We start from the raw sequence: 25,756 nt of genomic DNA on the forward strand, positions 1-25,756 counted from the left end.
TTTACTACTGTCACAATTTTGTGACATTGTCACAATAATTATTTTTTTCTCAGCTACTAGCATCATGGAGATCAAAAAAAAAAAAAATGGTTCAAATGGCTCTGAGCACTATGGGACTTAACATCTGAGGTCATCAGTTCCGTAGAACTTACAACTACGTAAACCTAACTAACCTAAGGACATCAAACACATCCATGCCCGAGGCAGGATTCGAAACTGCGACCGCAGCGGTCGCGCGGTTCCAGACTTAAGCGCCTAGAACCGCTCGGTCACACCGGCCGGCATTATGGAGATGACAGATTTCTCACTTAGTCCACCCACTACACACACACTTCATGCTTTGTAGTGTATACAGATCATGGTCAAGTGAGACATATATGTAACAAATGCTAAATATCTCATGAAAATGTCTTCTCCAAGTTGTAGATCATTTCTGCAAGAGGCCAGAAATTGCTTCATGGCTGACTGCGAAACAGATAAACTAATTGACAGCACGACAGCAATATGCAGGATACCCCAGGAGTAATGGCCAATATTCAGGGATATGACACGAACGATCACCTGAAGCAAAGAAGTCTAGTAAACACAGGCTGTAAAATACATACCTTAACAGCTAGTGGCACTTCCTCATCTTTGATACTGTGAAATACATTTCTTTTATTGCAGGCTATTTCCTTTCCATATTTTGAGAGGTGGTAGTGTGGACCAAAACAAGAAAAAAATTCAAGTAAACACGGGCTGTAAAGAGCATATCTTACGAACTATGAGCACTGGTTCATCTTTGCTAGGGTGAAACACCTCTCTCCTACTGACCAAATACTGATAGTGCTTAAGTTATACATTGTGTCCCATGTGTACTAAATAATTTTTTCATGTTTTGGTCCATACTGTATCCTCCCAAAACACGGGAAGCAAGGAGCTTGCATTAGAAGAGATTTGTTTCACAGTATCGAAGATGAAAAAAATAGTGCTCACAACTCTTAAGGTACGCACTTCATAGCCCACGTTTACTAGACTTTCATGCTTCGAATGGCCGTTTCTATCATATCTCTGAAAATTGGTCATTCCTCCTGGGACACCCTGTCTAAGCCCTACTATACCGCTGTACAGAGTATTATTATTATTATTATTAATTATATACATAAAGCGTTAAGAGCCTGAAGCCTCCAAATTTCTGCCAGTTCAAAATTAAGGAATTCAGCAATCAAATGACTAACAAACAGTAAGTATAGTGCATACATTTTAACTTGGTTCATTTCAAATGGAGGGCAGGAGAAGCAAGTGCCACAAGGGAAAGTAGTAACAAGTGACTACCCTAACTGTTACCAGTAGCTTTCTCATCTGAGAAGTAGGAGTAGTTAGTACTCGCAGTTCACTGGTAATTGCTTCAACATTCATTCTCTCTGTTTCTGTTTCTCTCTCTCTCTCTCTCTCTCTCTCTCTCTCACCCGGACGCGTGCACTCTCTCTCTCTCTCTCTCTCTCTCTCTCTCCCTCTATATAAACACAACACATGACACATGAAAAAGAAATATTTGCACAGTCCAGGACTTAATAACAATACTGTCGTTAAAATAAGTAATCGAAAGAATCTGGAACATAATGTGTGATGTGTACTTACAGAAAACAACTGAAATATAAAAATGGTTGTTAGACATAAGCGTTACCATCTGTCTCATTGATTCATTAGTTTGATCATAAATTCTCGCACATTCGTGTTTCAGAAGTTTTAAATACCTGGATATAAATGCTGAGAACGGCTTTATTCGGTTTAAATAGAACCTTAATATTTCGGCTCGAAGCACCTTGAGATGCAGATTTAATTTGGGAAACCTGTCGCGTTCTCCAATAATGAATTCTAACAGTTGCAACGGTCTTGTTTATCAAAATCATAGTTTATTCTGTGTGAAATATTTTTGTTTTTAAGCCAGGGAAAACACCCATTTTTCTGGTGTTAGTACTTCATGTTTTCTCTATAACAATAACTGGCAATGAAAAAGTTCGAAGCAAACGTATGACAACAATTGTGAACACGTCACGAAGTTGACAGCGTTCATTTCCAAATTGTAGTCACTGCTGTTTTTCTTACAGCTAAATACAAGTTTACTCATAGGAAGAAAATCAGAAGAAGGGACAGCATGCAGAATAATTACCCAAGAACCTATTCCTATGATAACTTTAAAACCGCCAGGACCATCCCTCATTTTCCAGTAGGTCTTCCTGGAATGATTCTGATTGACTAATATTTCATCAAGGTAATACGCTGTTGAACTACCTCTTTCTCTTGTATCGTGAATCTTTATGTGAGATGTTGTTCGTGCTGCATCTGTTTCGTTTCTTTGAACTGAAAACGTTCTTCTAACATATCCGGAACCAATGTTTTTTAAAATTCCTTACACTGACGAAGTGCTTACCTTTGGAGCCAGTTTTCTCGTGCGTAACTGTAACAAGTTTTTGTGACGTTGGGCATTCACCATTCACATGGAACACTTGAAAACACCGTGGTTAAAACCATCCATTTGTGTTATGGGTTTCTTGCGATTTCGATGCTTTCCAGGCGACACGAAAGCACCTTTTTCTACAGTTCCTACAGCTCTGACTCTGTTCCTTGCAATTCTCTTTACAGTTCTCTTGGCGACATCACATGCTTCCGCAGTCCGTTCTTGTGTCTTCAGATGTCAACATCAGGACATCTGCTTTCAAATTCGTTTGAAAAAGTCATAAATGTGGTAAATAATCCCCCTCGTCTGCTTGTGAAGCACTTCGCGTTTATTGCCGTCACCTGACCTTTCTTTAATCGCACTGAAACATTCACACAAACACATTGAAAGCTATACTGCTACAAAAAAAAAAAGGAAACAAAAAAGAAAAAAACTGACAGATAAATGAATAACTTTGTTGTCGCGAAGTATGGCAACAGTGCAGAATGCAGGAGCGAACTTCTCGCCGTCCAGCTAACTCGCTGTTAGCCGCTCCGAAACAGAATGAATATTAGTGGCTGCCAGCGCCTAATGGAGGAGATGTCCAGAACAGCTGGAACTTGGGCCTTAGGAAGCTACGTGACGCGTACTTCAGCAGCGAAGGAGTTCTACCACTGTGCAAAGTGATTCTTATATCGACGTCAACCCGTGCTCTCTACCGGCTTATTACGGTGGGCACGCTTTGGTACTTTCCTGGTTGTTAACTTCCGTTCTTCGTGATCTTGGTGCAAGGAAGTTTGCTATGTGATCAATTCTTTTACCTCTTCAGTGGCTTTAATCAACAGTGCTGCATATTCTGCTCCTCGTGTTACTGACTGGTTTAAATTTGATTTCCCGGAGCTGGACAAGCATGTTTTGGACTGTTAAATTCGAATGCCGTGCAGCTCAGCCTGCCTTAGAGTCTACTTCTGGTTTCTGTAATTCATATATTGTTTAAGAGCTCCCCTTTTAAATTTTGTGGTTTATAAACAAATTCTGTAATGCACTTTTCTCTTTTGCGTCGTCTATATGGACAATTTAATGTAGGTAAGTTGTGAATAGGGTGAATAAATTTTGCTCCTTTCTGTGTTTGTTGACAGAAGCTGTCATCCTCTGCTTTGTCATCTTTGGCTTGGTAACTTTAGGTTCTGTGTGCTCCACGTACTCTTAATACGAGGAAGCGGGTGGGTGCATCCAGTTTCTTGTTTACTACGTTGCCGTGCAAATTCTTTGGGTTTAGCTCACCTTGTTAAAGAATTTGATCCTTATTCAATTCAAAGCATTTGTTATAATCGTTGCTTGAGCACTTGTGCATTTATTATTTAACTTTTATCTCTAGGGTTTTGATTTAAAGGACTTCAGGCCGAGGTCTCTGTTTCAGGTGCTAGTGCATCTATGTTCATTAGAATGGCTGAGGTTTGAAATCAGTCTTAAATATGTATTTTATGTGTGCCAAACTTGTTGAGTAATTTGAAGCGAATGTTCTAATTTTTGTTTGAGCGCATGTGCGTTCCCCCAATTTTGTCACAGTTGCTATTAATCTTTCTGCACATTTAATTTGCTTTCTGAAGTGATTGGTGATTGGTTAAGATGTCTATTGTGCTCGCCGTTTGAACACTTGTGCGTTGTGAAAGAGTTTTCTTGGGGTTGATTGCAATCAATCATAGTTCAATTTGGTTTTGAACGAAAGACTCTTGTGATCAATCATAGTGTGTAAAGTGTTAATTTGAACTGTTGTTATTTTATGCATTTCAAAGTTGTTTTACGTCGGTGTTTTAAAATGAGATGGTGTCTGAGATAACCGGTAGCACCCTTAGTGATGAGAGTGTGGGTGTGACATGCGGCACAATCGTAGCCAAGAATTTAAAATCCGAAGTTAATATTTGCGAAGCATTGTAACTATTCGCATTCTTGTGTGCCTACCGATTAACCTGTGGCGTCAGAGTTTAAATTTATACATCTGAACCTCAGCTGAAATTTCTTTATTGCGCTGTTAATTTTTGCGTTTCCATGGAACTAGGTGATTGTAATAAAGTTAATTTGAAATTTATTTGTGTCCAAATGGTGTTCAAGGTCTGTTTACCCAGTTTTCGATCTCAAAGGCAATCAAGTGGCAAGCCGCATTTCAAAGGGTTTAGAGAGGAAGGAAAAGAGAAGCGCAGTATAACGCCAAGTGATGAAGAGAGGAGAGAAATGACGGCGCGACTAACAGAGATGGAAAGAAAGAAGCGAAACTGGAGTGATGTGGAAGCATTTCATTTACTATTGTAGGGGCAAAAAACAAACATACATGATACTCAGGGTGTATCAAAAAGAATCGTCCGATTTGGCACGTCTATATTTCTGAAACTAATAAACACATACGACGAATTCTACTTTTTGATGAACAGAAAACTCAAAAAGTTTTTTTTTTTCATACCTTTTCATAGGTGTTCAATATGGACCCCTTGAGGTGCACAGAATCCTTGTGAAACTATTGCGGATGCATTCGATGTCTATGCCAGACACTCGAGGATGGCCCGGCGATTTCCCTTACACAAACAACCTGTTTCTCGGAATTGCTCACGTCATTGTCTAATGCTCTGTGCTGTAGAAAGGTCCACACCATACGTAGTACGAAAGTCACGCTGAACAGTTATTAATAGCGCGGACTGTGCAAAACGTAGAACACAAAACGCTTTCTGCTGTCCCGGCACCATTTTCGCTAGAACTGAAATGGGTGCACACTGCTGCTGCCTAGCGGGAACCATGTAAAACTCGAGAGTTTGCTCTTTCCAACAGTTCATTGTTCACACACATATCTCAAATAACATAAAAGTTATGATTTTTTTAAAAATCGAAAGATTCTTGTTGACACACCCTGTATTTTGAGGTAAAAACTATGAGGTTCACAAAAGAAAGAACTGCAACTTGTTCTTCATAGTAGTAGAGTATTTAATTTTTGCAAATTGTAAGGTAGCTTGTTCCAGAGACCGAAAGCAACGTTGGGAGGAGTTTCCTAATAATACTTTCGTTTTATACATGGTTATATCTATGGTATGTATGTAAGTATTGAACTGGGGACCTAGAAACGACAAAGAGGCTTCGTCCTCGCCGTAGCCCTCAGTGGTACACAACCACCTCACAACAGGCTAAAGCAGTCCACTCACCCGACCGCCACACCACACCGAACCCAGGGTTATTGTGCGGTGGAACCCCCCCCCCCCCCCCCCCCGCCGCCCCCGAATGTCTCATTTCAGACAAGTGAAACTCCAATGCTTGCGTGGTAGAGTGATTACGGTGGACACTTACGTGGAGACAGTGTTTGCGCAGCAATCGCCGACATAATGTAACTGAGGCGGAGTAAGGTGAACCAGACCGCATTCGCCGAGGTAGACAGAAAACTGACTTAAAAACCATCTACAGCCTGGCCGGCACACCGGACCTCCACACTAATGCGCCGGGCGGATTCGTGCCGGTCCCCGGCACGCCTTCTCGCTCGGGAAGCAGTGCATTAGACCGAACGGCTATCCGGGCGCGCTACAGCTAGGGTACTATATGATCTGTTCATTCCGGCATAGTTCCGTAGTGTCTAACGAAATTTCAAGCAATCTCCGTATGTGTATGTCACTATCAGTCAGCACATGCTGTTGAGGAAAGACATCTCTAGCATCTGCAGTAATGAGGGTGAGAGGGTGGCACGCGACACAATTGTAATCAGGAACTTACAGTCCGATTTTAACATTTGCAAAGCATTGTGAAAGCTTTCTAGCTGTTCAAATTTGTGTGTATTTTTGATATGAGATCAGGATAAAAACGTTGAACTGGCTGCCAGTAAGTGATTGTGTTGTACATGTGAATGACTAAGTACATAATGTGTTTGGTTCCATGATTTATGAGGAAAATTACAAATAAATCAGGACTTTGTGGCGTACAGCTGTACATAAAAATGACAGTATATAGAGTTATCATGCAATGATTTTCGCTTATTTGGTATGTTAGTTAGACTTGGAACGAAAACATTGTGCACACTGATGACCGTTTAGTGTGACTAGTTTTTATTACAGTGTTTCTTGTCAAAAGACATTACTCGACACTCCAGGACAGGGGTGTGTTGTGTGGTAAAAGTCATAAAATGTGAATTGACTTTCTTGTGTAATCAACAAACAGCGCTGTCGCAAACAACATAGGAAGATTCCATACCTTCCAATATATAATGTAAGATTGACATAAATATACCAGGTAATTCTGGGTCATTACTAGTATTATTTATTGTTGGGACTAATTTCAACCACAAAGTCATCTTCAGTTGAGCTTTACAAATGTAGTTATGTGATCAGAACTCTGTACACAACTGTAACATGTAACTGCTTGAATGAACTTTTACATTATAGATATTCACTGAACTGCTTATGTAAGCAGACATCAACCAATCCATCTGTCAGTTTCACTGCGACTTTGGCAATTTTAAGAACATATTTGACAGATTTGTTATGTCATGTTGTCTGTGACTCAAGCATATAACAGATATGATTATTTTCCATGTTCACAAAAGTTTTTTATGTGTTTGACCCAAAAGTTTCCTCTTCTGCAAACGTTTACTATAATGATATCAGTTGAAATTATTTTCTGAAACATGAGAAATTATTTGCACAATATTCCAGATAACGTTACCTTGTAGGTTTTGTGCATATACAAAGATCGGCTGAAGGTGATTTTCTACTCTTAACAGTAAAAATATTTACTTACATTTATACATATTTATACATATTTATTTATACATAATGGCATTCTTCAAATATTTTGAATTTGTAAAACCCTAGACATTATAGTTATTTCATATGTAACCAAAAGATATACTTTGATTATCATACAGTAATCAACATTCACAATAACATATTGTGACATAGTATAACAGTCAACATCACTTCTGTTAATACCACTAATTGTTGCTCTTCTTTCTTTTCACAAATAAGAAATATAAAAGTATAAAACCATAAATATGGTTATATTCATTAAAATAAAAGTAAGATCAGTTTCATTTCCCGACTTTGGGGCTGACATAAAGCTATGAAAAATCGCATATAAACACTGAGAAACGAATACAGTGAATACTGTTGCACAGTGTTAATGGCAGTCACTACAGGTGTGTGGTTCAGCTGCACAGCAACAGCTGGGTGTGGGTGTGGCGTCACAGCTACTGCTCCCTTTCAGTGACCTTAAGGGTGAGCGGTGTCACTGGCACATGCAGCACCGTCGTTCTCCAGCGCATCTCGCCATCAAATTCCAGTTTGAAGCGGCGCACAACCTGGAAACAGATGCGAGCAAAAAAATTGTAACATCGCCTGTGATCACCCACTCACCACCCCCTAAACCTTGCAATTCCTGATGACCTCATAACACCGAGTATTAAACTTTTAATTGGTGCACAGTTTTCGCGCCCAGCATCTACGTAGTCGAGTCATATTCATCTCTATATTCGAAAAAAAAATTATCGGAAAGTCAAGGGAAAAATTAGCAGAACGGTACGTCAAACGTTGATTACAAATTGGTAGAAAAAGGTCACTGTCAAGTTTGACTGTTTAGCGTACGTGTTTAAGAGTTCCAGCAGGAAGTGTAGAGGTAGCAGGGAAACAATTAGGGATACTTGAACAAACGGCAAAATAAACAGGTTACATTCTTCTTTGACAAACCAGGGGCGACGACAAACAAGACTACACCACCATAATTAACCACAAAGTACGAAAATATAAGGAGAACAGAAAAATTAGGTATTTTGGAGAAATCCAAATCAATAATAGGGGTGAGAATGTTATCAGAGTAAGATTATGAAGATGTACCCAGTACTTCATTAACAGTAAAGAATAATTCCCTATAATCACAATTCATCATTGTAAGACAGCAATTTGGCCAGAATGCAAACATCCCTCAGAGACTATAATTTTAGTATCAGTAAAACAAAATGAAGAAATCAAAAAAAGTGGCAGAACGATTGTGAGGAAGACGTTAGGAAATAGAACAACAGTATAAACATTTAAATCAAGAACTAAGACATACATATGAAAATATGTAGCAAAAAGTTATAGATTAAATTGTAAAATGTAGACTAATGTTGTATGGACACTATTAAAATATGATTTGTAGAAGACTGACAAGAAAAATCATACACTAGATTAAAAAATTAAAAGGGATACGCAACTGGCCTAGGAAACTGTGTGAATACCTTTGCAGACATTGGAATAATCAGCAAAAAATGGAAGACAGGACAAAACACTCATAAAATGAAGAATTAAGAATACTTCGAAGACAAAATATCCAAGTATACGGAAACGAAATTCAACATGAGCAGAGAAGAAAGAAAAATCTGAGCAGATGAAGGATTAAGGATAAAAATTAAAGCTAACTGAACTACTTTATTCGTGTTCTTTGACAACATTTTTTTTAAAGCCTAAGTCATTAATTAACATCACTGTTGCATGTCTTCTGATCCGTCAAAAACACTAACATAATAAATTAAAAGAACATACAACAGCTGTGTATGCACCATTTAAGATACAACATCATTTGTGAGCAAAGTTAAACTCACACAGTTGAAAGCGCAAACAAGCAGGCATAAAGAAGCGGACAAATACAGACAAATGTAGACAATAGCAGACAATGCATGTACAACTATAAGTGTCACACAATCCAGACAGGAGTCAATCAAATTAATACTTGTGTTAAGCAACAACAACCCTGATCAGTCATCACTTTCAATGAACCATCGTTTTACACAATTTTTAATTCTGAATGACTACGACCAAGCATCTAGAACACGTTTCTGATACAATAGAAAATTAAAATATGTTACGTGCACGTACGTCCAGAAATGCTTTATTCCCATAAAAGAGCCCATTTTCTACAACTCTTCATAGCACAGTAATAAAGGGGAACACATAAGAGTGAATGTACCAACATACCAAATGATACTATTTCTTATTTGAAATTTGCTTGGAGTTCATCCTCATTCCAGTGTAAAGGTCCCTAAATTTCTAAATAACATATTCCATGATAGATAGATAGAAAGGAGTGGACCTATTTCTGGTCTCCAACTTCTACTGTCATATATCCACTAGGCTTTTACTTGCTGGAGCGTTTCAAACTTGTCAGATATGCATCCCTAGCAGAAATCTGCAGAATGTTTTCGTGCCTGCATGGTGGATGGTTGCAAAACCACACACAGCACTCTGGTTGTACATCGTGCGTCAGGAATTCAGTGTAAAGATGAGCTGATAAACACATCAGTGCTAACGAATGGCAGTGCTGTCGCAGCAGCAGTACTGGTTATTGATCGAGTTTTAATGTCCCTGTTTATCAATAAAACGAATACCACACTAGACTAATGTGAAACCACTCTAACGAATGAGCATGTAAAATTCGGTTTTAAAAATAATTTTCTTTGTAACCGGAAATGAACCAAGGCTTTCTATTGACACTGGGCGTCACATGAAATATTTGATGAGCATTAATTGTTTAGGTCAACTCCAGCTACACAATGCAAAATCTAAACTGGAAATCTCTGCTGAAACACCAGAGAAAATGCGCCTGACACTCACAGGAGAGATACCCTGTATACTCTCCAGCCAATTTACACAGTTTTAATCACCGTCTTGATTCTCAAATTCTTGTGATACGTCATTTATTTCGTTACAGAATTAACCTAGGAATTCAAAATAAAAAACGTAGCCTCCCAGTTTCCTACGTATCGCCGATATGAAAATGTGACAGGAATTACATGTTAGCAGTCTCTCTGTGCAGGAGTAACTCTGGATGAAATTGATTATGTTACAACGTCTTTCTAATTGTAAATTATTGGTGGTTTCCAAGTTGGAGGTCATTGTTATAGGGGGTTTCCGGTTTGAAGGATTCCAGGAGCGAAGGAATAAACCTGGGAGATAGTTGGCGGTTAGGACCAACCAGGTAATGGCAACCTAAAGGGTCTGGAGAGTTACCTCAGAACTCGCTTGTAAGACTGACATAGCTTTTTGCAGGAACAGCTTGATCGAGTTTCTAAATAGGTCCCAGCAGTTGCACTCAGCCTAACTTTTATTGGTGTCCTGGAGCAGTCAACACGTAGCGTCCTCGAGATCATTGTCCACAACAGAACATTTCTTGGTGGATGCCATGTTGCCGAACGTTTGGCCCTAAGGACTTACAGCGTTATAGTTACGAGAACCTTTCAAAATCGAGTGTGACGCTTACTATTTGTGAGACATAAATGAAGTACATGAGTCACACTATCGAGACACAACCGCCAATCGACCTTGTATAACACGGTCTACAGGCTATATAACACGGCGTCACGCTCCCATTTCTGGTATTTCTCTCTCCCTCTCTCTCTCTCTCGTCTCGACCCTATAGCGACTTCCTTTTGTAGTTTTTCTTTTTCATTTATGCTTCATCCCATACTGAACATTAGTTCAAACTTTTCTGTCAATTCTAGGCTTAATATTCTTTTCTCTGCCTGTTTGTACACTTTAAATGCAGATTAAATTTCAGTTAATCAGACAAATTTGGGCTCCGCCCATTGTTATGACTGTGAAACCAGACAACTCTAAATATTCCTCGAACAGCTAAATTCTAAGGACGAAACTATCAATTCACAATGCAGTTTGAAGGGGGGGGGGGGTAACACCACAAATTATGTATACCTAACCACAGGTATCAGTGAGCACATCCATACTTTCAAAACTTATAGAAAGCCTATGACCACTGACATTCTTAACATCCAGTGACCCAGAAATATGATGTCTCTCATTCAATGATGCAACGTCTAATTTCCACCCTCAAGAGGGATGACAACTACCAAACTGAATTAAATACAATCAAACTAATAGCATCAAACAATATCTACACTCCTGCCTTTCTGGACTCCATCATGTACCAAAAAAAAAAAAAAAATGTCTGCCCTCTTCCTTATCTGTTCTGGGCAAACCACCTCAAGACCTTAATAAATGGTGCACGTTTCCATATTTAGAAAAACTCTCTTTGAATGTAGTCAGAAAGCTTAAATTCACGAATTATAAAACACCGTTTTGTTTGCACAGCACTATCGGACACTTTTTGTCCAATGACAAAAACTTAATTCAGCTTTGGAAAAGAGTAGTAAATACAAAATCTCTTCTAATTGTGGCAAACTCTATAAAGGCTACATTGACGGGACAGAAACTACCCACCAGAAGGAAAAAAAAAAGTTTGGAGACTTAGAAAAGGAGATTCTATTTTTGCAGACAATCTGCTTTAAGAAGGCCACAGTTACAAGGTGCAACATGATGTCTTACATAATATTCACAAAGGAAAGAAGATGACTACTTTGAAATAATGCAAATTACTAACTTGTCTGCAGTTAGCACTGAATGGTTAGATGCCATTCCCTTACTCGCCCTACTGCAGATACTGCTAATAACCCCATCGAAACCACTTTATAAATTACCCCTTTCACACACTTTCCCCATTATTTATTTCATGTACCGTAGTTTGACTTACCCTTTTAAAAATATTTTCTTTGTATAGTCACTGTTCTTTCGTTTATCTGTTAAGCTCACTTGTTATATTGCACCCATTTGTTGTACTGGACCTTTCAAGGACTGGTTTGACGCAGCTCTCCATGCTACCCTATCCTGTGCAAGTTTCTTCATCTCCCAGTACCTACTGCAACCTACATCCTTCTGAATCTGCTTAGTGTATTCATCTCTTGGTCTCTCTCTACGATTTTTACCCTCCACGCTGCCCTCCATGCTAAACTTGTGATCCCTTGATGCCTCAGAACATGTTCTACCAACCGGTTCCTCCTTCTCGTCAAGTTGTGTCACAAATTTCTCTTCTCCCCAATTCTATTCAGTACCTCCTCATTAGTTATGTGATTTACCCATCTAATCTTCAACATTCTTCTGTAGCACCAAATTTCGAAAGTTTCTATTCTCTTCTAGTCTAATCTATTTATCGTCCATGTTTCACTTCCATACAGGGCTACACTCCATACAAATACTTTCAGAAACGACTTCCTGACACTTTTTTTTTTTTTTTTTGTTCGTTCCATCTGCTCGGGGCGGACGTCGTAAGACATCCGTTTTTATGTTCGTTGTTGATCAATTAACTCAGTTTTTTTGTTACAGAGGGCAGCTAACCCTCTGACCGAACACGCTGAGCTACCGTGCCGGCAACACTTAAATCTATACTCGATGTTAACAAATTTCTCTGCTTCAGAAACGCTTTCCTTGCCATTGCCAGTCTACATTTGATATCCTCTCTACTTCGACCATCATCAGTTATTTTGCCCCCCAAATAGCAAAACTCTTTTACTACTTTAAGTGTCTCATTTCCTAATCTAATTCTCTACACATCACCCGATTTAATTCGACTACATTCCATTAATTATCCTCGTTCTGCTTTTGTTGATGTTCATCTTATATCCTCCTTTCAAGACACTGTCCATTCCATTCAACTGCCCTTCCAAGTCCTTTGCTGTCTCTGACAGAATTACAATGTCATCGGCGAACCTCAAAGTTTTTATTTCTTCTCCATGGATTTTAATACCTACTCCGAACTTTTCAATTGTTTCCTTTATTGCTTGCTCACTATACAGATTGAATAACATCGGGGATAGGCTACAACCCTGTCTCACTCCCTTCCCAACTACTGCTTCCCTTTCATGTCCCTCGACTCTTATAACTGCCATCTGCTTTCTGTACAAATTGTAAATAGCCTTTCGCTCTCTGTATTTTACCCCTGCCACCTTCAGAATTTGAAAGAGAGTATTCCAGTAAACATTGTCAAAAGCCTTCTCTAAGTCTACAAGTGCTAGAAACGTAGGTTTGCCTTTCCTTAATCTTTCTTCTGAGATAAGTCGTAAGGTCAGTATTGCCTCACGTGTTCCAACATTTCTACGGAATCCAAACTGATTTTCCCCGATGTCGGCTTCTACCAGTTTTTCCATTCGTCTGTAAAGAATTCGTGTTAGTATTTTGCAATTGTGACTTATTGAACTGATAGTTCGGTAATTTTCACATCTGTCAACACCTGCTTTCTTTGGGAACGGAATTATTATATTTTTCTTGAAGTTTGAGGGTAGTTCGCCTTTCTTATACATCTTCCTCACCAAATGGTAGAGTTTTGTCAGGACTGGCTCTCCCAAGGCCGTCAGTAGTTCTAATCAAATGTTGTCTACTCCTGGGGCCTTGTTTCGGCTCAGGTCTTTCAGTGCTCTGTCAAACTCTTCACGCAGTATCGTATCTCCCATTTCATCTTCATCTACATTCACTTCCATTTCTATAATATTGTCCTCAAGTACATCGCCCTTGTATAGACCCTCTATATACTCCTTCCATCTTTCTGCTTTCCCTTCTTTGGTTAGAACTGGGTTTCCATCTGAGCTCTTGATATTCATACAAGTGGTTTCTTTTCTCCAAAGGTCTCTTTAATTTTCCTGTAGGCAGTATCTACATTACCCCTAGTGAGATAAGCCTCTACGTCCTTACATTTGTCCTCTAGCCATCCCTGCTTAGCCATTTTGCACTTCCTGTCGATCTCATTTTTGAGACGTTTGTATTCCTTTTTGCCTGCTCCATTTACTGCATTTTTATATTTTCTCCTTTCATCAATTACATTCAATATATCTTCTATTACCCAAGGATTTCTACTAGCCCTCGTCTTTTTACCTACTTGATCCTCTGCTGCCTTCACTACTTCATCCCTCAGAGCTACCCATTCTTCTTGTCCTGTACTTCTTTCCCCCTCTGCTGTCAATTGTTCCCTTATGCTCTGCCTGAAACTCTGTACAACCTCTGGTTTAGTCAGTTTATCCAGGTCCAATCTCCTTAAATTCCCACCTTTTTGCAGTTTCTTCAGTTTTAATCTACAGGTCATAAACAATAGATTGTGGTCAGAGTCCACATCTTCCCCTGGAAATGTATTACAATTTAAAACCTGGTTCATAAATCTCTGTCTTACCATTATATAATCTATCTGATACCTTTTAGTATCTCCTGGATTCTTCCATGTATACAACCTTCTTTTATGATTCTTGAACCAAGTGTTAGCTATGATTAAGTTATGCTCTGTGCAAAATTCTACCAGACGGCTTCCTCTTTCATTTCTTACCCCCAATCCATCTTCACCTACTATGTTTCCTTCTCTCCCTTTCCCTACACTCGAATTCTAGTCACCCATGACTATTAAATTTTTATATCCCTTCACTATCTGAATAATTTCTTTTATCTCATCATACATTTCATCAATTTCTTCGTCATCTGCAGAGCTAGTCGGCATATAAAGTTGTACTACTGTAGTAGGCGTGGGCTTCGTGTCTATCTTGACCACAATAATGCGTTCACTATGCTGTTTGTAGTAGCTTACCCGCACGCCTATTTTTTTATTCATTATTAAACCTACTCCTGCATTACCCCTATTTGATTTTGTATTTATAACCCTGTATTCACCTGACCAAAAGTTTTGTTCCTCCTGGCACCGAACTTCACTAATTCCCACTATACCTAACTTTAACCTATCCGTTTCCCGTTTTAAATTTTCTGACTTACCTGCTCGGTTAAGGGATCTGACATTCCACGCTCCGATCCGTAGAACGCCAGTTTTCTTTCTCCTGATAACAACGTCCTCTTGAGTAGTCCCCGCCCGGATATCCGAATGGGGGACTATTTTACCTCCGGAATATTTTACCCAAGAGGACGCCATCATCATTTAACCATACAGTAAAGCTACATGCCCTCGGGAAAAATTACGGCCGTAGTTTCCCCTTGCTTTCAGCCGTTCGCAGTACCAGCACAGCAAGGCCGTTTTGGTTATTGTTACAAGGCCATATCAGTCAATCATCCGGACGGTTGCCCCTGCAACTGCTGAAAAGGCTGCTGCCCCTCTTCAGGAACCACGCGTTTGTCTGGCCTCTCAACAGATACCCCTCCGTTCTGGTTGCACCTACGGTACGGCCATCTGTATCGCTGAGGCACGCAAGCCTCCCCACCAACGGCAAGGTCCATGGTTCATGGGAGGCTTCTACTGCATATTTTTCACTTATTTTCTCTCTCAAACAAAAAGTTCATAGCCACACATATTTATCTTTTTACATGACGATTTTTAAGATCTCACAGTAGTTGTAGAATTTATGGCGTCACAACAAGGCAAAAGATCCGCAAGGAATTCCTGCACCAAAAAATCAGTACACATGATTTTCCAGTCTGAAACTGTTTGCTTGAACTTGACCCTCTTGGGTGAAGTTGAATGCTGCCATTCGATGTATTACTGCTGTGCTTCAGGCGTAATGTAAACCACCCCCCTTTTCTCACATGTGACAATTTGGCTTAAAAACTCGTCATCTTCCTAATCGTATCATTCTAAGAAAGTCAAAGAACTTGCTAAACATTTGCTCTTGTGGTCCTCAGTCAGCTTATTCGGTACCCAGCATGAGCATAACTTAAACGTTTTGTAACAATTGCACAAAGTACACTTCTTGACATTTAAGGAAAAACATAAAACGTCGTAATCGTAATCATAACCTCTCTCACATTTTCATCAACTTTCGGCAGTAAGTAATGACTGAAGGCCGCCTACTTTGTTCCTCATCATGCACATTCGTAAGGCCGTCTTTAAAAGATCTCACCTATTTACTTATCATTCCATTGCTCACAATGTTTCCTCCATAGAGTTCACTGAAGTGAAGGTGGATTTCAGCCTCTTTCACGCCTATAGCTATAGGAAAACGAATCACAGCGCGTATTTCACATTAAGTTGGATTCTCAATCGGAGGAAACACTTCAAATACTCACAGACATACGCAAACACACCGAATGGCTCTGTAATGGCGTCTGCGGCTTGACAGACGTGAGCGGTACATGCGCCATACGCCGACGGCGGCGCTGCAGCGACGAAAATTCAAAACGATACTTACTTTAAAAATGATAAATTAGTGTTCTTTCCCTCCTACGAAAGTGCATAATATAGAATCTTGACGCTGTTAACAAGACGAACCCGTGAAGCACAGAGAAACGCATGATAAAGAATAATTCGGATCGCGTAGAGAAGCCATACTAAGTACTATATATGACGTCTGTTCTTTCGGACATTTTGATCCAGCAGCCACTATGAGTAAAGACACAAATTCCTTTGTGTCTTACTTCATAACTGTACTAGACAGCCGGTTGGACCCCATGGAACATATCCAAGGAAAAAGAAAGAAGTTCAAAAATGGCTCTCGAGCACTATGGGACTCAACATCTTAGGTCATAAGTCCCCTAGAACTTAGAACTACTTAAACCTAACTAACCTAAGGACATCACACACACCCATGCCCGAGGCAGGATTCGAACCTGCGACCGTAGCAGTCCCGCGGTTCCGGACTGCAGCGCCAGAACCGCTAGACCACCGTGGCCGGCAAAAAAAGAAGGATACGCAAAGTTTACACTGCTAAAATCCAATCTTCAACAGTAAATCTTTGATTCAACAAACCAGACTTCGAAATTATGAAGAAATACACTTGCCTTCAATGTCACATGGTTAATCCTCGTTGTAAACAACACGTACAGCGAATTTAAACAACCAATACATACCAATCCAGAACTAACTTTTGTAATGGATACTTAGCGCACTCGATGGGCAGGAATTGCGGGCATATACGCCAGATTAGAGGTATCCTATACTGTAAATTAACAAATGGCATGTGAGAAACTATTCATAACATGCATCCGGCACATCTATTGAGGTGAACCGGTATCCACTGAGAAAAATTTGGAAGTTGTTCAGCAGGAACCGGTGATATCCAGTGGCTCGTTGCAAAGTAATTACACTTTATTTGATTTATAACCCCCCGTTTATCTGTGAATTTGTGAAAATATCTGCACACCAGTGCAAATTTCGACGAATTACGCCAGGCCACTAAATCAGCCGTGGCTGATCATTGTATAAAGACTGGCCGTACTATGGACTAAGAAAAAACAAAAATACTGTGTCAGTCCTCCTACTTCTGGGACTGCGTTACTAAAGAGGCCAACGAAATCCGACTACAGGACGATCTAATTAATAAAGACAGCGGCCTTCAACTTAGTCAGGCTTGGAACCCTGCACTCAACCTGGAGAGAAAGATGCGGTCCCAGAGATCGAGGACCGCCTCCGACGGCGGCAGCAGGGAGACTGCAGATCCCAGTTCAGACCCGGGTGCCGCTTCTTCCACCACCTCCGGTAGCCTCCGCGCCGGCCGCACCAAAGACACCATGAGAGGAACGGTGGAGGGGGTAACGGCTAGTATATATAGGGTGCCGAGAGGAACAGCACAGCATTCGTCAGAAACCACTTGACGATGGGAGCGTGTACGTCTGGCGAAATATTGTGGAGAAATTACGACGCTACCCGGTCGGATACCCGAGAACTGTTCAAACTCGTATATAGTTCTACCGAATGCAATGGAAGAGGGGTACAACAGCATTATGCTGAGCCGTTCCCACAGCAATGGCAAACAGATGAAAGTGTATGTACTTTCCGAAGGTTGTTGAATTTCTCTGTGTTTTATGTAGCACATTTTGTTGATTGCATATTACCGGCATTTACAGCGTTGCGAAGTCACGCTCATGGGTTCGCCCTGTATATCACTTAGTGCGAGGCCCTAGAAGCATAACTGAATGACCACAGCGGAATTTCAGGACTGATGGAGAGGTACCACTGGTTACACCACGAGCTAGAACTGTTGCAATGGTGTTGGAGGAATTGTTGGGACGAGTGAAAGGTGGCGTGAACAGAGAGGATGGTTCAAATGGCTCTAAGCACTGTGGGACTTAGCATCTGAGATCATTAGTCTCTTAGATTTAGAACTACTTAAACGTAACTGACCTAAGGACATCACACACTTCCATGCCCAAGGTAGCATTCGAGCCTGCGACCGTAGCAGCACCGCGGTTCCGGACTGAAGTGCCTAGAACCGCTCGGCCGCAGTGGCCGTCAACAGAGAGGAAAACAGTCTCGTCAGCGTACAAAGAAGGGAAGTTTTAGAAATGTCAGAGGACACAAAGCATTTGTCAATGGACATATCGTTAGACTACGTGTGTAGTTAGTTGGAAAATGTGGAAGTGGGTGTTGTTTATGGTTACATATAGGAAAGGTAACTTAAAAAGGATGCAGTTTGGTGGATGTACTTGAGTCCAAGCGCATATCAAAAGATCTCGGAGAAAAGGCCAGAATGCCCATAGGTGTTCTCGACACCTAGACATGGAAAGAGGGCAGGAGTTAGTAGCAGCGTGGGCCAAGTGAAGGAAAGGGACCTACTTGACCAGTCGAAGGTAGAAGCGATGCCAGGCTCTTCAAGGTCGAGCGCAAACTACTTACCCTGGCCAGTAAGGTGTAGATCTCGAGCTCGGCGAACCTGCGACCGATGCACATCCTCGGGCCAAAGCCGAACGGCATGAACGCGAATGGGTGCGCCGTCTGGGCAGAGTCGTCGTCCTTGAGCCACCGCTCGGGAATGAACTCGGAGGGCCTCGAGAAGTGCTCGTCCGAGTTGGTGAGCACCATGTTGGCCAGCATGATGTTGGCCTGTCCACAAAGACATCAAACTGTCCAGACTGTGTCCATGTGCGTTCAGTAAGTTTACAGACAAAAAATCTCTCAGCCACCTAAAACAGCACGCTGGTCGCTTTTGAGCGCTGTAGGCTGTGTGGAACTTGTACCAACAGTCGTGGGACTGCCCAAAGGTGACGTAATTCTTGGTAGTGAAGTGGTGTGCATGTTCCAGTCGGTTGTAGGGAGACATGACGAAGTAACAAAAAGGGGCTATCGTGTTTGGACATTCTATGACCAAACTGGGAACAAAGTTGACAGATTTGCTTGTGTATCAGTGTGGAGTGTCCAACGTGTCTCGTAGGAGAGATGTACCATTCGCAGCCGTCGAAGGCGGTGTAAGAACTGTGGGTGCACATATATAGTAACCGACAGGCTCCAGGAATAAAGAGTAACGCCTTGTCAATGGTAACGGGTTTCAAAGCCAACAGCAATTACAGTTTTCAGTGAATGCAGGTTCATTTAAAACAGTTTCTGAGCGATCATTGCGAAGTGGACTGTGTGCAAGGGACATCTGGAGTCTCGTATCTCGAAATGACGTTTTCTCACAGCGGCACGTACGTCTTCAAGGTGTCACACAACACAGACCAGACATTATCTGACTGGACACGTCTACATGGTCCAACGAATCACGGTTTTGCATCTTTTCATATAACGGAAGGCATCTAATGCACCGACAGCCCAATCCAGTGTTTACTTCACAATGTGTGGATGTTGTTGTCTAGGCCAGACATGGTTCTGTGACGTTTTGGCTGTTTCTTTCGTATCAACACTTGGGACAACTTACTCAGATTACTATGAACATGAACCAGGATGTTTATTTCAATTTTCTTGGCGATCAAATGTTGCCCCTACCTCTACATTTTCATGATGAATATGCTGTGGACACTCTCTTCTTGTAAGAAGGGAACAGCCGAGTACACATCGCTGCACCCATATATTCCTGTTTGATGAACATACAGGTACCACGTCATTACCTCTAATCTCGACTGGCCTACTAAATCATCTGATCTTAATCCCCTAGAAAATATCTGGGAGAGTGATTGTAACAACCAACATTCCTGCAGTCTCGTATTTCTACTGGATCAAATCAATATGTCACTTCCAACGGATGTATCATACGTCAAAAACTTTTGATTCTCTTCCTTGCCGAAGTGAGGCAGTTAGTTAGATCAGAGGTGGTGTTACTAGATACTATCGAAGTGTCTCCTGAAGACCGATTGATTTTTTTGCACGGTGTGATTTTGTACTGAAGCTATCTATTTGGACCATAGATTAGCTTGATCAAAACGACTATGCCAGCTTCCACCAGGAACCACGAATCAAATAGAATTGTGTGTGACTGGGTTGTGTGGTGGAACAAGTGGACTACAGTATCAGCACTGACGCTCGATCTCCTGCAGCTCGTCCTCATCAAGAGGCGTGGAACAAGCATACAACAGTACCGCCGCAGGACATGAACAAGAAAAATTATTAACTGTAACAATATACTTGCTAAATATTAAATGTACAAAAAACTTTATTCACGTTTCAGCACTGATGTTGTAATACGACCTGCACCTGGTCATAAAGAGATTAATTTTTATGTAAAAGACAGTCAAAGCGCAACAGTATACTTCAATGTTTTCAACATTTCACATTATTGTGATTTTGGTAGTATAACTGAAATATAATGTCACTGTGAAATTATTCTATATGAAATTTAAACATTTATTTTTAATTGTGATATTTCATGGTAAATACTGTTATGCCTAGAGCTGAATCCATTCCTTCCTACCTTGTGTTGATAGAAACCGCATTGTACTGGTGTTGCTCTCTTTGTTCATAAGTGAGAACAGTTGATCTTGAATTATAGGTATAAAGGGCTCATTACAACAGGGTGTTTTATTCTGGGTATTCAAATGTAAAGCAACTGCAGAAATGCACATTAATGTCAGGTGACATCACAAACGATTGCTGTATAAACATCGAAGTTGATAGTAAGGCCTAGCGCCTTTCAGTAGGAAAGCAAAGTACTTTCTGGATACACACTGCACAACTAGCACCCAAGAGGATCCACTTCCTAAGCCACGCCCACATTCACCTCCCGTTACCCTTCTCCCTGCCTTCCCATACCCTCTCCTGTATTCACAGCCCAGTATTATATCAACTACTGGAAAGAAACAACCAGTCTCTATGCATCCCAGCTTGGCACCATTTTTTTCTACTCCTTCTTAAGCTACATCCCACGGTCAGACAGAGAGCTTCTAAATCAATACACATATCTAGATCACATCTCAATATTTTACCATGCAATCAAATTTTTCAACTCCACCTTAAACCATGCTACTTGGTCAAACAGAGACCTTCGAAGCAGACACGCAACGAAACACATATTCACATCTCCCACTCACAGCCCAGTATTTCACCAACCATTAAAAAGGAATAGCCATTCAGAAAGCTCCCTATGTATGGATGACATCATTTTCATCCAGTGGCAATGTCAACTGCATTCTGTCCGCATCTGAAATTGTAGCAGGGTGGTCCATTGATAGCGACCGGGCCAAATATCTCTAGAAATAAGCATCAAACGAAAAAATTACAAAGAATGAAACTCGTCAAGCTTGAAGGGGGAAACCAGATGGCGCTATGGTTGGCCCGCTAGATGGCGCTGCCATAGATCAAACGGATATAAACTGCGTTTTTTTTAAATAGGAACCCCCATTTTTATTACCTATTCATGTAGTACGTAAAGAAACATGAATGTTTTAGTTGGACCACTTTTTCCGCTTTGTGATAGATGGTGCTGTAATAGTCACAAACGTATAAGTACATGGTATCACGTAACATTCCACCAGTGCGGACGGTATTTGCTTCGTCATACATTACCCGTGCTAAAATGGACCGTTTACCAATTGCGGAAAAGGTCAATATTTTGTTGATGTGTGGCTATTGTGATCAAAATGCCCAACGGGCGTGTGCTATGTATGCTGCTCGGTATCTTGGACGGCATCATCCAAGTGTCCGGACCGTTCGCCGGATAATTACGTTATTTAAGGAAACAGAAAGTGTTCGACCTGCAACAATTGATGATGCCCAAGTAGGTGTTTTAGCTGCTATCGCGGCTAATCTGCACATCAGTAGCAGACAAATTGCGAGAGAATCGGGAATCTCAAAAACGTCGGTGTTGAGAATGCTACATCAACATCGATTGCACCCGTACCATATTTCTATGCACCAGGAATTGCATGGCGTCGACTTTGAACGTCGTGCAGAGTTCTGCCACTGGGCACAAAAGAAATTACGGGGCGATAATAGATTTTTTGCACGTATTTAGCGACGAAGCGTCATTTACCAACAGCGGAAACGTAAACCGGCATAGTATGCATTATTGAGCAACAGAAAATCCACGATGGCTGCGACATGTGGAACATCAGCGACGTTGGCGAGTTAATGTATGGTGCGGCATTATGGGAGAAAGGATAATTTGCCCCCATTTTATCGATGACAATCTAAATGGTGCAATATATGCTGATTTCCTATGTAATGTTCTACCGATGTTACTACAAGATGTTTCACTGCATGACAGAATGGCAATGTACTTCCAACGTGATGGATGTCCGGCACATAGCTGGCGTGCGGTTGAAGCGGTGTTAATTAGCATATTTCATGACAAGTGGATTGGTCGTCGAAGCACCATACCATCGCCCGCACGTTCACCGTATCTGACGTCTCCGGATATCTTTCTGTGGGGAAAGTTGAAGGATATTTGCTATCGTGATCCACCGACAACGCCTGACAACATGCGTCAGCGCATTGTCAATGCATGTGCGAACATTACGGAAGGCGAACTACTCGCTGTTGAGAGGAATGTCGTTACACGTATGGCCAAATGCATTGAGGTTGACGGACATCATTTTGAGCATTTATTGCATTAATGTGGTATTTACAGGTAATCACGCTGTAACAGCATGCGTTCTCAGAAATGATAAGTTCATAAAGGTACATGTATCACACTGGAACAACCGAAATAAAATGGTTAAACAAACCTAGGTCCTGCATTTTAATTTAAAAGACCTACCTGTTACCAACTGTTTGTCTAAAATTGTGAGCCATGTGTTTGTGACTATTACAGCACCATCTATCACAAAGTGAAAAAAGTGGTCCAACTAAAACATTCATATTTCTTTACGTACTACACGAATATGAAATAAAACATGATGGATCCTATTTTTAAAAAACGCATTTGATATCCGTTTGACCTATGACAGCGTCCTCTAGCGGGCCAACCATAGCGTCATCTGGTTTCCCCCTTGTAGCTAGACAAGTTTCGTTATTTGTAGTTTTTTCGTTTGACGCTTATTTCGTGACATATTTGGCCCGGTCACAATCAGTGGACCACCCTGTATATATAACTCATCTTGTTGTCTGTTCTTCCCACTTGTCAAGGAGCAATTTTCAGTCCCACAGTTGCTGCAATGTACAATGAACCTGAAATTAAAGGTTCCCACATCTAAATTATATATATACTCTGTCAAGTAGTACCACCTTGCCTGCTTAGTATGTTATTTTAGCGACATGTACTTTGATAAGGGAAATGGATAGGTTAAAGTTGGACATAGTGGGAATTAGTGAAGGTCGGTGGCAGGAGGAACAAGACTTTTCGTCAGGTGAACAAAGAGTTATAAATAAAAAATCAAATAGAGGAAATCCTGGAGTAGGTTCAATAACAAGTAGTACCACCTTGCCTGCTTAGTATGTTATTTTAGCGACATGTATTTTGATAAGGAAAATGGATCGGTTAAAGTTAGATATAGTGGGAATTAGTGAAGGTCGGTGGCAGGAGGAACAAGACTTTTGGTCAGGTGAACACAGAGTTATAAACACAAAATCAAATAGAGGATATCCTGGAGTAGGTTCAACAATGAATAAAAAAATAGGAGTGCGGGTAAGCTACTACAAACAGCATAGTGAACGCATTATTGTGGCCAAGATAGACACGAAACCCACGCCTACTACAGTAGTACAAGTTTATATGCCAACTAGCTCTACAGATGATGAAAAAATTGATGATATGTATGATGAGACAAAAGAAATTGTTCAGGTAATGAAGGGAGACGAAAATTTAATAGTCATTGATGACTGGAATTCGATAGTAGGAAAAGGAGAGAAGGAAACATAGTAGGTGAATATGGATTGGAAGGAAGAAATGAAAGAGAAAGCCACCTGGTAGATTTTCCACAGAGGCATAACTTAATCATAGCTAACACTTGGTTCAAGAATCATAAAAGAAGGTTGTATACATGGAAGAATCCAGGAGATACTAAAAGGTATCAGATAGATTATATAATGGTAAGACAGAGATTTATGAACCAAGTTTTAAATTGTAATACATTTCCAGGGGAAGATGTGGACTCTGACCACAATCTATTGGTTATGAACTGTAGATTAAAACTGAAGAAACTGCAAAAAGGTGGGAATTTAAGGAGATTGGACCTGGATAAACTGACTAAACCAGAGGTTGTACAGAGTTTCAGGCAGAGCATAAGGGAACAATTGACAGCAGTGGGGGAAAGAAGTACAGGAGAAGAAGAATGGGTAGCTCTGAGGGATGAAGTAGTGAAGGCAGCAGAGGATCAAGTAGGTAAAAAGACCAGGGCTAGTAGAAATCCTTGGGTAATAGAAGATATATTGAATGTAATTGATGAAAGGAGAAAATATAAAAATGCAGTAAATGGAGCAGGCAAAAAGGAATACAAACGTCTCAAAAATGAGATCGACAGGAAGTGCAAAATGGCTAAGCAGGGATGGCTAGAGGACAAATGTAAGGACGTAAGGCTTATCTCACTAGGGGTAAGGTAGATACTGCCTACAGGAAAATTAAAGAGACCTTTGGAGAAAAGAAAACCACTTGTATGAATATCAAGAGCTCAGATGGAAACCCAGTTCTAACCAAGGAAGGGAAAGCAGAAAGATGGAAGGAGTATATAGAGGGTCTACACAAGGGCGATGTACTTGAGGACAATATTATAGAAATGGAAGTGAATGTAGATGAAGATGAAATGGGAGATACGATACTGCGTGAAGAGTTTGACAGAGCACTGAAAGACCTGAGCCGAAACAAGGCCCCAGGAGTAGACAACATTTGATTAGAACTACTGACGGCCTTGGGAGAGCCAGTCCTGACAAAACTCTACCATTTGGTGAGGAAGATGTATGAGAAAGGCGAACTACCCTCAAACTTCAAGAAAAATATAATAATTCCGTTCCCAAAGAAAGCAGGTGTTGACAGATGTGAAAATTACCGAACTATCAGTTCAATAAGTCACAATTGCAAAATACTAACACGAATTCTTTACAGACGAATGGAAAAACTGGTAGAAGCCGACATCGGGGAAAATCAGTTTGGATTCCGTAGAAATGTTGGAACACGTGAGGCAATACTGACCTTACGACTTATCTCAGAAGAAAATTAAGGAAAGGCAAACCTACGTTTCTAGCATTTGTAGACTTAGAGAAAGCTTTTGACAATGTTTACTGGAATACTCTCTTTCAAATTCTGAAGGTGGCAGTGGTAAAATACAGGGAGCTAAACGCTATTTACAATTTGTACAGAAACCAGATGGCAGTTGTAAGAGTCGAGGGACATGAAAGGGAAGCAGTAGTTGGGAAGGGAGTGAGACAGGGTTGTAACCTCTCCCCAATGTTATTCTGTCTGTGTATTGAGCAAGCAGTAAAGGAAACAAA

At 40.7% G+C, this 25,756-nt stretch overlaps 1 protein-coding gene across 2 annotated transcripts in view; it reads right to left on the minus strand.

Annotated features, from left to right (window-relative positions):
- Positions 1-7,439: 7,439 nt before the first annotated feature.
- The window catches only part of LOC126187821 (probable cytochrome P450 301a1, mitochondrial), a 220,556-nt gene continuing 202,239 nt past the window's right edge, over positions 7,440-25,756 (minus strand). For both annotated transcript variants that reach the window (XM_049929115.1, XM_049929113.1), the window contains exons 11-12: positions 18,800-19,006; positions 7,440-7,745 (exon numbers count right to left, since the gene is read on the minus strand). In XM_049929115.1, the coding sequence (XP_049785072.1) occupies positions 7,635-7,745; positions 18,800-19,006 (318 nt within the window). In that variant the 3' untranslated portion in view covers positions 7,440-7,634. The remainder of the gene's footprint in view (positions 7,746-18,799; positions 19,007-25,756) is intronic.

Source organism: Schistocerca cancellata, chromosome 5 (assembly GCF_023864275.1).
Source record: "Schistocerca cancellata isolate TAMUIC-IGC-003103 chromosome 5, iqSchCanc2.1, whole genome shotgun sequence".
Taxonomy (NCBI): domain Eukaryota; kingdom Metazoa; phylum Arthropoda; class Insecta; order Orthoptera; family Acrididae; genus Schistocerca; species Schistocerca cancellata.